The sequence below is a fragment of the Bos mutus genome, chromosome 1 (assembly GCF_027580195.1).
Source record: "Bos mutus isolate GX-2022 chromosome 1, NWIPB_WYAK_1.1, whole genome shotgun sequence".
Taxonomy (NCBI): Eukaryota; Metazoa; Chordata; class Mammalia; order Artiodactyla; family Bovidae; genus Bos; species Bos mutus.
Genome location: NC_091617.1, coordinates 107,291,881 through 107,305,756, shown reverse-complemented (window position 1 = coordinate 107,305,756; position 13,876 = coordinate 107,291,881). Strand labels below are relative to the sequence as shown.

Sequence of the window (13,876 nt, the reverse complement as noted above, 5' to 3'; positions counted from 1 at the left end):
ATCCATTCAGAACCTGTAGATCCAGGCTCTAGGGCACACCAATGCAGTGTGGGATGAACAGACACAGAGGGTAGGTTGGCTTGAGTGGCTCTGCAGCTTGAGTCACAGCAGTGGATGGGATGCTCTCCTCTCAGTTACTAGAGGGCTGGTCACAGTCATGTTGAATCACCCTTACTCCTGTGTGGTGGAGGAAGGAACCAATCAGAATCACCTAGGGAGATTTTCCAAAATGCACGCGCAAACTCTGCTTGCCTCTCCTTGTCAAAAGTGCACCCAAAGGGAAAAAGAGGTGGTGGTGAGCCTAGGTGCTGATAAGTACTTTGGTTGTGCTCATCCCTTCCTGACACCCATTGTGGTACTGCCAGACAACGGTAAGCATCTTGAGGGGGGCCTTGTCTTAAGTGTCTGCAGCACCAGGTGGAGTGTCTCATTCACTACATATTTGTTGAATGGAAAGATGAAACAGATGGCATTGGAGAGATAAGGAAAACAAAACTCCTAGACAGAAAGGACTGGGCCCTGGGATGTGAGGAGGCTGGAAAGTTGCTTGGTCAATACGTGTTTATTGAGCCTGGCCATCTTCAGCTGTCTTGCCATCGACCCTCTTATCAGTGTACATAAACACTGTTCTGCCCTTGACCTCAAGAGTTAAAATAATAAATAGCTTAATTGGTCCTCATTAATTCTACTTTGAATTTATTACAGATAAACATGGCCTTGAAAAGAAACACTCCCACGTTCAGCCCATGCGTTTTATCCCAAGCCTCTCAAAGGTGCACAGGTAGTAAAACAAATAAAACCGGCCTCCCACCTCCACCCTCCCATCAACAGCACATTTGCTATTGAGTCCAGGCAAATGGCCATTTGCAAGGTTGGATGAGTAGTTAAGCCACACAGGCACAATGTAATATGACAACATTCTTCATGGTAATATCGTCCTGCTCCTCATTACATTTGAATATAGATTGCCAGCATGCAGCGCTTCCAACCTTGCTCTCTATGCGTGAGCTGAGGAGTTCTTCAGACAAGGTGAAGCCCACATGTGCTTCCCAGGAATTATTAGCCTATTTGTAAGCCTAAACAAAATCACAGCTATTGTCTCTAAGAACTTAATTTGCCAAAGCTCTTTTCTTCCCATCCTTAATTATGTATTTATTTATAGACTTGAGCCACCTGCCTGCTCAATGCTCATGTATAACCGTATCTCTTATGTGGCACTTAATGGCTCAGGGCGCTTCCTTTATACTCTCTTTGCTTCAAACTCTATATTTAAATATCTGTACTCAGCTCGGCTTTTGAGTATTAAAACATTTTTCTCCCCTTCCTTGAAAAGCTGCAAACAAACCTTTTAGCATTTTATCTGGACCAAACAGTAGTGGTATTACACAAGAAATGAGAACTCTGTAAGTAGATCTATGTGTTCATATGACTAAAGTGCATTATAAAAAGAAGCAATAAATCCAGTTTTCTACATAAAAGGAATTAGATTTTCCAGTTTACCTCTGCACTGGGATTAATAAAATGTGCAACAAATAGCTGATGGAATGATCCATTTGAAGTTTGTAAAGGCATCTTGGGAAGCTGGCAGGAGTAGCCTTTTTATTTTTTCAGAGAAAGGGTGCCTGTTAATTTTTTGATTCAGTCTTGCTCCTGAATGACTGTTTTAAAATGAGCTACGAGACGGGCTACCTGCCCATTTCTGCATGGCTGAGCAAATTCCCCCGTAAATCCAAGTTTCTCTTCATTTCCATCACTATACGTCTCCAAATTACAGAGAATTCATTCCTGAGCTGGAGAGGTGCCAGAAGTTTCTCATCTAGCTGTCTGTGGGCTGCCTTTTTCTTTCCCCTCTTTGAGGCTTTCTGATGCCTAGAGTGAGCTCAACTCAAAGGTTTCCAGCCTCACACTCGCCTCACATTCCCCTACAGTCACACCGAGCTCTGGGATTTGGAGGAATAACCGCGTGCCAGCATCCGATTCACAGGCTCCTTTTACCTGCAGGTGTTCCAGAAACTTCAAAATGCGTCTGGTAATGTATTTGCTCCTCTTAACATGCCACTTTGGCATGCATTATATGCAGCTGCTTATTATTTTTTTTTAAATCTGTCTTCTGAATAACATGCATGCTAAATGTTAAAGGGGGCTTGGAGGACAGTGTAAGCTTAATTAATGCCTAGGTGTGTGTGTGTGTGTGTCCTTGTTAATGTAGGCATGTTGACATAAATATGTATTATTTATGGACACATTTGTCTGCAGACAGATTTCACTAAAGGGATCTCACTGAAAGCACTACTTTTTATGTACATCCAGGTTTTCTAATCAGATCTGTAAACATCTCACACAGCAGCAAGTAGAGGAAAAATACGTTTTTCATCCCTATGCAAATGGCATGTTTTAGGCACCTTTTTGAAAAACCCTCCTTTCTTTCTTAAAAAAAGGTAGTGTGTGTGTGGGGGGGCGGGCAGGGAGTGTTGGGTTTTTGAAAATTTGGAGAGTTGTCTTGCTGCTGCACGAAAATTTCTACCCCATGTTACCTGCCTTCTTAAAACTCAGTAATCACGGAGGGGAAGAGATGTGGTTCTGCTTCAGAGTAACCCCATGGGGATGCTGAGCTGCAGTGTTCAGCAGGCATTTTAGGTACTCTAAATACTGGTGCTGGAATAATAAGTAGATGGGGTAAATTTGCTATTGCCGAGTCCTGCTCTGTTTCCTGGCTTGTAGAAATCGCATTCATACTGTACATTTAGGATGTGCGTGTGTTTATTGAACTCTAGTAAAGCAGCATGAGAGTGTGGGCTCATAAATCACATCATTTCTTTGCCAGTACTGGGTGCTAGCTTCTAAAATTAAGAAATTATTAGCAATTAATAATACATTCAGCATCCCTTGTCTCATTGGGTGAGATTTACATCCTGGGGACTTGCTCTTCTAGTTATAGAGACAGATGATTTAAGGTTCAGACTTAATTGCTATTTCAAATCCTTTAGCTAGAAAGATGCTTGCAGTACTTTATTTAAAAGACTTGTTTTGAAAAATGTGTATGTATATTTCTCACTGTGGTGGTGAGCTAATTAGGACTGTAATGTGCTATGCATTTAAGATAAACAACTTCTCTTGAGTATTGCTCACTTGTAGAATAAGATTTGCTTTCTTGTCTTCATATTGTAATAATTCTTTTACTTTGCATTCTGTTCTTGCTTTTTGAGAGATCAATAATTACTAATTGTTGTGAAGATGAGAAAATAATGTAGCAACTCAGAATTCACAAACAAAAGTAGGTTGAATTAGCAGTTTTCTGAGAAATTAAATGAAGCAGATTTTCACAAGTGAGTTTCTAAGTGTGCAGTAGGTATTGATATTTGCAAATGGAAACAACTTAAATATAAACTTGTTAAATATAACAGGTTAGGATAGTGTTAATGCCATCTTGTTGTAGTTACTTACCATATATAAAATGAAGTAGTAAACAGGTTAATTATTTTATATTGGTTACTAATTACTTTTACTTCATGATATTGATTATAGAACAAATTAATTTTAACTTTGGTAAAATAGTTTACTGAATTGTAAAAGTGAAAAGGTATATTCTTGAAAATTAGTGTGAAAATCATTGTTACTTTTTAGTGTTTGAGATCTAATGTTTTATCACTTATAGATCTGTATACTTACAGAGGATTATATGTAATTCCAAAAATTTTGTATACATTTTAATACTTATTTTTATCAGCCATGTTCAATTCATAATTGCTCAAAACAGTACAGTAAAAATGCATTTCATTATGTACAAATGGTTCCTTGAAGGAACATATTATATTAGAAGCCATTAAAAACCGGTGTTGCCTATTAATGTTATACTCGTGTATTGTTCTGTGTGTAATTGATTTTAAGTACTATTCATTTCCAATATTTAAATACATCTAATATTGTAACCTGTTTGATGTAGAAATCTTGTCTCTGTGAGTAACTTGATGAAGGTCTCAAATTGAATGTACAGGATGACTGAAGATTTAGTACTTTTTTTGTATGTATTGCAATATGCATTAATGTAATATACAAATATTAAGCTATGTAAAAACATTCATTGCATTCAACTGCAATGCAAAACCCTTTCATCTTACTTTTGAAGTTGGTTATTTTGTTTGAAGTGAGTTTCATAGGCATAAAAAGAGGTTTTATTTTTCTGAGTTTGTGTGGCACTGTGTGGTAACAGGAAAACATACAATGCCATTTTGAAGGGAATATTATGTGTACCAAATAGAGGAAAGAATGCCACATTCACCATCTGTCTCTAATTATGATTTCCTACTCGCTTTTAGATGGATCATAGATCAGGTCTTTATTTTATAAAACAGATTTATCTTACCTATAATACCTAAAGTGAAGTAAAACACTTCCCTCATACAATAATTTCTCTGTTGTATGACTGAGACTGTCTTATGAAACATTTCATTTTTTAAGGTTCACATATAGAAAGAAGCTATAAAAATATAATTTGTGGACTGACCATGCAACATGGCTGAAACATCCATCCTTTAAGTAAGCATTTATTGAGCATCCCTTTGCCAAATCATAACCTGGCCTTGAGTAAGTGGGTGGGTGGGGGTGGGAGGTCTTAAGAAAGAGGAGATGCTTTCCTGCTCTTTTGTTATTACTAATTGGAGAATATTTTGCCCTACCTAGTTTCAAAATGTTTCCATTCTTAGAGTCTGAAGTAGAGAGGAATGATCACAGTTGGGGTGGATAGGGCAGACAAGCCAAGGAAACTGGAGAAGGTGAATTCTCAACCAAGTTTTTAAGGCAGTTATTAGCAGCAATTGAAAGAAAGGACAGAAATAGGCATTTTGCATGGATGGAAAAGAAATCTGAGAGGAAGCAAATCATGTCAGGAGGAAACAAAGGTGATATTATATGGGGAAGAGGGACCACACTGGGAGTAACAGCAATAGAAATTGAAAAAAAAATTACAGAGGTGGGTATGAAATATTTTAAATTACTCTTTACTAGCCTTAGTATGTCCTATGGAAAATTCTTTGAGCCAGTGGATATTTCTTCTATTTTATTCTGTCAAGCTCTATAAAACAGCATTTCAAAATCTATGCAATAATGTTAATATTTCTTGAACATTTACTCTGGGCCAGGTACTATGCTAATACTTTAAATGGAGGATCTCATATAGTCTTCATTGACTAATTAAAATATTCATCCTATATATGAAGAAATTGAGGTACTGAGAAGTTCTATAACTTGTCTAAGATTATACAAGGTCAGAAATGGGTGAGCTGCGATCTGAACCTAGACTCTGGAGCCCAGTCTTCTAACCACTGCATTTCAAAGCCCCTTCACTTCATCTTAGCTCCAGATCCAGACTGGTGTGACCAGTTGCTGACTAGATGTGTCATTTAGGTCCTTTGGTAACAAATGCTGAGACAGAATTACTGAGCAAGTATTTTACTGGAGGGTAAAGATAAAGAGGAAGGAAGCAGAGTTGTGCAGGGAAAGTCTTCAGACCACAGTGCAGACACAGCCTCATCCAATCCAGGAACGATCTCCAAAGGGAAGACTACCTATTAGAGGAACCCCACACTGGACAGAAATGGCCAGGCCGAGTACCCCTAACCTGCTCAGCCACTGACTGGAGATTCCCGGAAGGAAGGGCATGGCCGTGTCTCAAAAGTTGAGGCCATTCCTGAATGTTCTGTTAGCTGGAGGCTGTCAGCTACCTGTGCTTCTTGTAGTTGAACAGCAAGTTCTTTTTTGAAGGGTGATCTGCGATGTGTACCTCCTTGGCTGCCAGGGTGATGTCTATACAGAATATACCATTGAAATTCAGGGTGAGGCAAGCTAGATACACAGGACAAAGAATTTAAGGAAGTGTTCACTTTCAGGGTCATGCAAATGCAGGGCATGGCTTAAGAGTGAGTGCCTCCTTAAGTCTATACCCTATGTGCTTTGCTTGTCTCACCCTGGTCTTCCAAACCTCAAATTCAACACACTTAGAATTTTGCTCAGATCCTCCCCTCCAAAACATTCCCTTCCTTCAGGGAGATTCATGGGTCCATCTATCTCTAATGTCTTATCTACCATCCAGTTCAGTCTCTCCACTGCCAGAGCATCATCTGAGTTAGATGCAACTCTGATTTATAATTCCAATGCTTAATACTGTTAATTGATTCTCTATAGCCTAGAGAATAAATCCCAAGCTCCTTGCTGTGGCACAGAAAGATCCTGTAGAGTCTGATCTGATTTTGTGGACAGTGTGGACCCAGAGCTGGAGGAATTTCAGTACTCCAGCTAAGGAATAGCAGAAGTGTTGATTTGTATATATAGAAAGGTTGTATTTGATTTTAGGGTTGAAGGATGGGTAGGAATTTGTAGAGTTGAGAAACTATTTCATTATGGAAGAGGCAGAATGCGGTGATTTGGGGTGTTTAGGGGAATTCCAGCAACTTGGCTGGAATTTGGAAGATATATAAGCAGTTAATGGGAAATAGGCCTGGGAAAATCACTCAATCAAAGAACTGTAGCCACGGAGCTTAAGTTTTTCCCCTGGAGGTTTTGGAGCAGAAAAGTGACATGATGTAAATGATCTTGTATGAAAGTGATTATGGTCTTGGTGTCAACACTGCACCAGATGGAGAGCGGTCAGGAGTCAGGGAGATCAGTTAGAAGGGTCTTTTGCTATTCCAGGCAAGAGGAAGTGGATTCTTGAACTCAGTGTGTAAAGAATGGAAAAGATGTTGGAAAATATGAAGTAAAGGTGAACAGGACTCCAGGATTAATTAAAGGAAGGGGTTCAGGGAAGAGAGTACTCAAAGACAACTTAACAGTTTAAACTGGGTTCCAGGAGGCTAGTGTATGGCAGCCAGAAATGAACAGGGGAAAGCTTTTGTTAAGGGAAGACAACAAGGGTCCACTGGCTGTGTGCATGACGGACCTCCTCATTGATTCCCCCAAATAAATGACATACAAATCTTTTATTTTTGTCTCATCTCAGGCACTGCTTATTCCGCTTCTCAAGTTTTGACTAATATTTAATTCACTGCCTTAATTCCTTGAACAAAAGATTAAGGTATAGAAGACAGAAGTTGTGTTTATAGACACCAACCATTCTGATAGAACTTAGGTTCCTTTTTCTAAATTCAACTGTGAAAATACCTATTTTGGACCCACACAGTTTCCAGCAGCCAGTTTGAGTGAATTATTTTTATTATGCCTTTTTTTTTCTTTTTTTAAAGAAGGTGTCTTGGTTTCATATACACCTGATCCTGGCCAGTAGGACCAGCCTATCTCACTGATGGTTTTTGTTCATGGGGGAGATAGAAGAGCTAACTTTGTCTCATGAGATGCAAACATCTCCTCATAGAGAAGACCTGAGCCACTGCCTCCCACAGGAACAGAGGTTATTGATTTTACATAAACAGAAAAAAAGATTAAATTTCTTTGCAAATAAAATTCACATAATATAGGATTATGATGCATAATTGAAAACCCAATTTTCAGTGAAAGGGAAATAATGGCAAAGACATAATGCTAAATAAGCTTTAGGTACAGAAATGATAGTAGGTTTTTTACGGATTTGCAGTGTAATGTGAGGAGCTCAAAGCAAATATTTAATTGCCCTTAAAACTGAACAACATAGTAAAATTTGCATATTCTTTCAGGCTTGCTTATTTTACTGTGTAGTGCAGGAAAATACTTGTGGTAATATTACATTATCATCTGTAGTGTACAAAAAAAGTAAACTTTTAAGAACTGATCAAATTAACCTCCAAAGGCTACTAAGTGGCATATACAGACAGACTGGTGACTAACAAACAGTGATAATCAAAGATAAGCTCTGGTAACGTGTTGTTTTGTGATGATAACATAGATCTGATGTCCATTCAAAACTAGGGCTACCAGACATAGAAATAAGGATTTATGTACTCTGACTTCTAGAATGTAACTCTATACGAGTAGAAATCCTCTCAGTTCCAAACGTAGATGTAGATATATATTTTCCTGATTGCGTTAAACAAGAAGTAATAAGGCTGCAGCATGAAAGGGAGGGATCTGTCTGTGTGGACTTGGGTGATTCTGTTCTGTACTCTCAACCCTCAGGGCAGCAGTCTGTACTGGGTAATATTTAATCTTCATGACAGGCTAAAGAGCTAAATACTATTAGTACTACTCATTTTCCAGATGAGGAATCTATGACTAGAGAGGTTCAGTAACTTGTCCAAAGTCACACAGCACACAAGTAGCGGGGAAGATTTGAACCCAGAGCCTGAACTCTCACACACTGCACTGGTTGTGGTGAGTGCGAACAGAGCAGTGACTGGCTGGCTTTTCTACCTGGAAGCCTCTTCTCTAAGCTCCTCTCTTTCTTGCAGCTCTTCTTATTTCCCTTGACTCCTTTCTGTATACATTAAAGAAGTATAGTTGTAAACTCAGGAACCAGTGCCAAACTTCATTTTCTGATGGACTGATAGTGAATTGCTCACTGAGATAAAAATATGTTGCTGCCATAGTCTTGTGATATATGTTGCTGTAGTGTGAGCGTCCATCTGCATATCCTCACCCAACTATGTCACTTTTCTTAAATGGGCTTTGTTGATACTTGGAATTGGGGGACCTTAATTCTGCCTTCAATTTTGGTCCACACTGGAAAATTTGAGCTCACTCTTAATGGGAGAGGGCCAATTGCCACTATGTGATCACATGCAAGGGATTAAAAGTACATGAACATTCTAACTATGCAGAAGTCTGATGAAGGAAAGGTTAGGTGTGATACAGCCCCAGATACGTTCTATTTATTGACATCAATGACTCTGGGTTAGCCTCCTTATATTGACACATTTCATTCTGAAGACATGGTATAGTAAAATCAACACAAGCTTCAGAACCAGACATGCCTGAGTACAAATTGTCCCTCTGTCATGGGAGCAAGTCACGTTAATATCTTTGAGGAATGGGGATAATAGTTTATATTGCTGTGAGGACAAAGTGGTGCAGGATCATTTCTGGCATAGAATAGGTATTTAACATGTGTTTAGCTCATCAATAGGAGTAGACACATAAGCAGTTATAAGTACCTGACTTGGAGAAGGCAATGGCAACCCACTCCAGTACTCTTGCCTGGAAAATCCCATGGACGGAGGGGCCTGGTGGGCTGCAGTCCGTGAGGTCGCTAGGAGTTGGACACGACTGAGCGGCTTCACTTTATTTTTTCACTTTCATGCATTGGAGAAGGAAATGGCAACCCACTCCAGTGTTCTTGCCTGGAGAATCCCAGGGACGGGGGAGCCTGGTGGGCTGCCGTCTATGGGGTCACACAGAGTCGGACACGACTGAAGCGACTTAGCAGCAGCAGCAGCAGGACTCAAACTTCCTAAGTGCAAATCTGAGCTCTGTCATTTAGCAGCTGAGTGACATGGGATAAGTACTTGATTTCTCTGTGCCTTTTTTTTTGGTCTCTAAAATGGGAATAATGAAAGCACCTTCCTCTTAGAATTGGGAGGAGGGATGCATGACTTGATCTAAATAAACACTTAGAGCAGTGCCTCGCATGTAGGAAGCACTCCATGAGTGTTAAGCCCCCTCTTTATGAGCTTCAGTTCATTTCAACCTTGTTTCTTCTCAGAGCGAGGAGCCTGGCCATTCCTTACCAAGTAAACTTAAGTTTCTTGGTATCTAAGACCTACAAATATGTATTTTAAACCAGTGTCCACTGAATCACAGATATCATGCACCTAATCAGCCTACTGATTTCTTATACAGTCCACACTCACTGCTGGTGAAGGTCGCATACTGATTGTGAAGGAAATAATAGATTAGTACAGCCACCTTGAGATGCCAATCTGTAATATCATCAACATTTTAAATGCACCTCTCTTGTGGCCTATCAGTGTTACTTCTAAGAATTTTCCTACAGATGGTCTCATATCATTGAGCAAAGGCATGTGGTAGAGTCATTGTTTTCAGCATTGTTTGTGATATTAAAAACCTATAAACAACTAAATATATATCCAGAGAAAAAGTTTAAATAATTGATGGTATTTCCATGCAATGGAATACCACAGAGGAGATTTAACTGTTAGAGCCATATAAGTGGATAGAAAAAGCTGTACAAACATACTTTTAGGAGGGGGAAAAATGCTTTTCAGAGGAAACCCTACCATAAGAATGATACTGTTTGTGTTAAAAATAGGCTAATGTATTTATATACATATTCATGTGCTTATTAAATCATAGAAGAAATTTCAGAATATATATGAGTAACTGTCAGTAGTGTTTGCCAATGAGAAGTACAAATGTGTATTGAGTGAACATCTTTACCTTTCACTGTTTGTGTACTATTTGAATTAACATAGGTGTGTATTGCTTTTGCAATTTAAAAAATAGTCAAGACAAACTCCTTTCTTTCCCCTACCACTAGATATTAGTTTTTAAAAGAGTAGTCCTTCATGCAAGTATAATCCTAAGCTTTGGTATAATATTTTTGAATTATTGAGCCAAATATCATCCTAAATTAAAATAGAATATGTATCAACTCACTGCCAAAGCTCCAATTTGCTCCCAGGGAGCAGAATACAAAATTACTAAGGAGATTTCCTAACATCAAGTCACAGGAGAGCCTTAAGTCCTGTGGCAAAAATTCCTGTTATTTGAAAGTTCATGCACTTAGCGAGTAAACATTAAATCAAAGAGCATTAGATGGGAGAAGGGAATGTTGAGTCAATAATGTTTCCTCAGGACTTGTTAAATTGAATGCTAAACATGGGGAAATGTTACACTGGGATTTTTTTTTTTTTTTTTTTGCATTAAGGTTTTTCTGTATTTCTAAAGCTTCTTGCTCAGTCTTTTGCAAAATGCTATATAAAAGTTCCATTGCTTTTGGGTTTCGAGGGCAAAAGTAATTTGCATGCAGGGGTTAATCAAGATTCCTTGCTCTTTGTACTTTTAAAAGTGCTGGCACATACATTGTCTCCTCTGATACTCACAAATGAGATATTTAAGACAAGTACTATAAAGCTCATTTTCTACATGAGGATATGAGGTTTGGAGAGGTTAAATGAGAAGCTGAAGCCGGTCAGTGTGCACCTGAACACACAAGGACCCTTGGTTGTATCTTGGGTATTCTTGCCACCACTGCCAAGAGCAGAGCTGTGAAGCAGAATTAATCCTACGGTTGTGAAGTTGGTTTAGTGTTTTTGTGAAATCACTGCTCTTCTGACTCTGGAAGACCTAGGAATGCCCAGTTGAACTCCACCCCCCACATTGTGAATTATAAATGTGCTCATTTGAATGATTAAGGGACATTAATAAAATCCAGATGGATCCAGGTTCCCATTTTGACTCTACTTCTTACTAACTATGTACTAGCTATTGTTCCCTCATCTATCAAAATAGGAATAATGGTAGTATTAATCTTCCAGGGCTGCTATTAAGAGTTTAAATAAAATAATGTATGATGAGTGCCTGACAGAGTGCATGAAGCATAGCAAAGGGTCAATACATACAACTACAATAATAATTATTAATAATATTATAAATAAGTCAGAGTCCTGGTCAGTGCAGCAGGCATGGCTCTGATAGAGGCACAGCTTTTGTCCACCTGGAGGTGACTGCAGGAGCTACATCCCAGAGTGGGCACTGATCAGTTTCTTTCCTTTTGAAAGAGACCTTCTTGAAACTGCAAAGAACTAAGCAAGAGCAAAAAAGTTGCCTAAAACCACTGAGCCTCAGTGCTCAGGAAGGGGCTTGATCTAAAGAGACTACCCCTAGATTGAAACAGGGTCCATCAGTTTATGATCCACAGTGAGATAAGGCAGGTAAAAAGACCCAGTCATCCAGGGCTTTAACAAAAGGATAGTCACTTCTCCTAAAAGAGCATTCTTGCCCTGGGATTTTGTCTTCAGTCTTTTAAATTTCAACTTCTTAAATCAGATTTTAGGGGAAATCCAGAAAGCCAGAACTCAGAATCCACACAATGAATGATAAAGGAATCTATTTGCTGTTTAGCTTAAAAGTACTTTACTAAATCTTCTTTTGAATTTTTAAAAACTTATTTTTCTTTATTATGCAATAAATTTATACTTACTGCAGAAAATATGCAGAATCAAAGCATAAGGGAAAAAAGTCCTTAGAAGCATTATTCATATTTATTTTGGTATGTAGTTATTGAAACTTTTATAAGTAAGTATATTTATTTTTATAAAAACTGTAGAGCACTAAGGAAATAATTTATGGCCTTTCAAATCCTAACAGAATATTCACATATTTCCATGTCTGTACGTGTTTTTTCTATAGCTTCATTTTCAATGGTTGCTTAGTATTCTTTTGGGTATTTCATTATTTAGCTAATATTTAGATATTTCATTATTTACCTAATCTTCTAATGTTGAATACTTAGGGTTTTCCTTCCTACAAGAAAAATTTTCTTGAAAAATCATTATATAAATCTTTAATTATTATTAAAAAAATAAATTCCTTTAAGTGGAGTTTCTAGGTTTAAGTGTAAATGCATATTTAAGGATTTGGTATCAAATTATCTGCCAGATAAATTTTATCATATTAGTACAAGAGAACATCTAAATCAATGACTATTTAAGTAAACATAACTTCTATTCATTTATTGTAAAATAATACAGTAATGATTAAGGAACATCTAATAAAATCCAGATGGATCCAGGTTCCCATTTTGACTCTACCCCTTACTAGCTACTTCATAGCTATTATTCCCTTTACACTAGCCTGTATTGTTGTTCCAATAATAGAGTACTTTCTATTAATACCAATATCTCATTTTGGTTTTATACTCTAAACTTAATATATCCAAAAACTAGTGTGCTAATTGTACTTGAGAGGTTGGTTATGATATCAGTATAATATCATTAGCTTTTGAAAGAAATGTTGTAACAGAAAATGTTGAAATAATTTGGAGGAAAACTTACTACAAGCAAACTTACACTGGAGCTAATTAATTCCACCCACATATTCTTTTTAAGGTGTGAGAATAAGACAATCAAGGGTGTATAAACCCTTCCACTGTGGTTATCCCTCAGTGTTCTCTAGGGCTGAAAGTAACCCTGCCTGATCTTTTGTGTACTATGCTAGGATTCACAGTAGAAATGTGAAGATTGGAAACTTTTCAGTAGGAATTTCTCTTGATGACACCAGCCTTGCTGGCAGAGTAATTCCTGCTGGAAAGAAAGCATCTGCATTAATGGTCTAATAAACTGAGTTAGTGTTTCAGCTTGGCAAAGGATTAATTAAGGGAAGAGAAACTAACATTTATTTGGGTTCTTTATTTGACAGCCCCTTTATTATTACATTATTGCAATTAATATTCCCTATAAACCTATGAGGTAGGCATTACCAGGGGCATTTTACAATGAAGGAACTGAAACTCAGTCAACAAAATGTCTTGCCTAAGGCCACAGAGCTGGTGAATTGGCAAAGGTGGAATTTGAGCCTAGATTCCCTGCTTCTGGAGCCTGTGTTTATACCGTTCCTTCTCACCAGCTACACAGCATGCCTGACTGTTCCTCTTCTAGAATATTCATTGTAAACATGAATACACTTTTGAACAACTAAACTGCAGTTTCCCTCTTAAACATCAGTGTGTTAGGCAGACTTAGAGACTCAGTCCACTTATAAATGCTGTGTCAGTTAAGGTAATTTTGTAGGCCAGAAACAGGAAGTTCAGTATCTTGTCTAACAAGATATCCTGGGACAGAGGGGCTCTGGGTTTTTTCAGGGGCTCAGTAATTATGTTCAGTGGGAGAAGAGAACACTGTTGCTTTCTAGAAAATTTTATTTTTATATAACCACCATCTACAAATGAACATATTTTTTCAGTGTGGTCCCCAAAATCCTTCTCATTTCCATCACT

At 38.0% G+C, this 13,876-nt stretch overlaps 1 protein-coding gene across 1 annotated transcript in view; it reads left to right on the top strand.

The window, feature by feature from the left end:
* Positions 1-1,714: 1,714 nt before the first annotated feature.
* Positions 1,715-13,876, top strand: part of IQCJ (IQ motif containing J) — a 211,041-nt gene continuing 198,879 nt past the window's right edge. The window contains 1 exon segment of the mRNA XM_070361170.1: positions 1,715-2,029. Coding sequence (XP_070217271.1) covers positions 2,021-2,029 — 9 coding nt within the window. The 5' untranslated portion in view covers positions 1,715-2,020.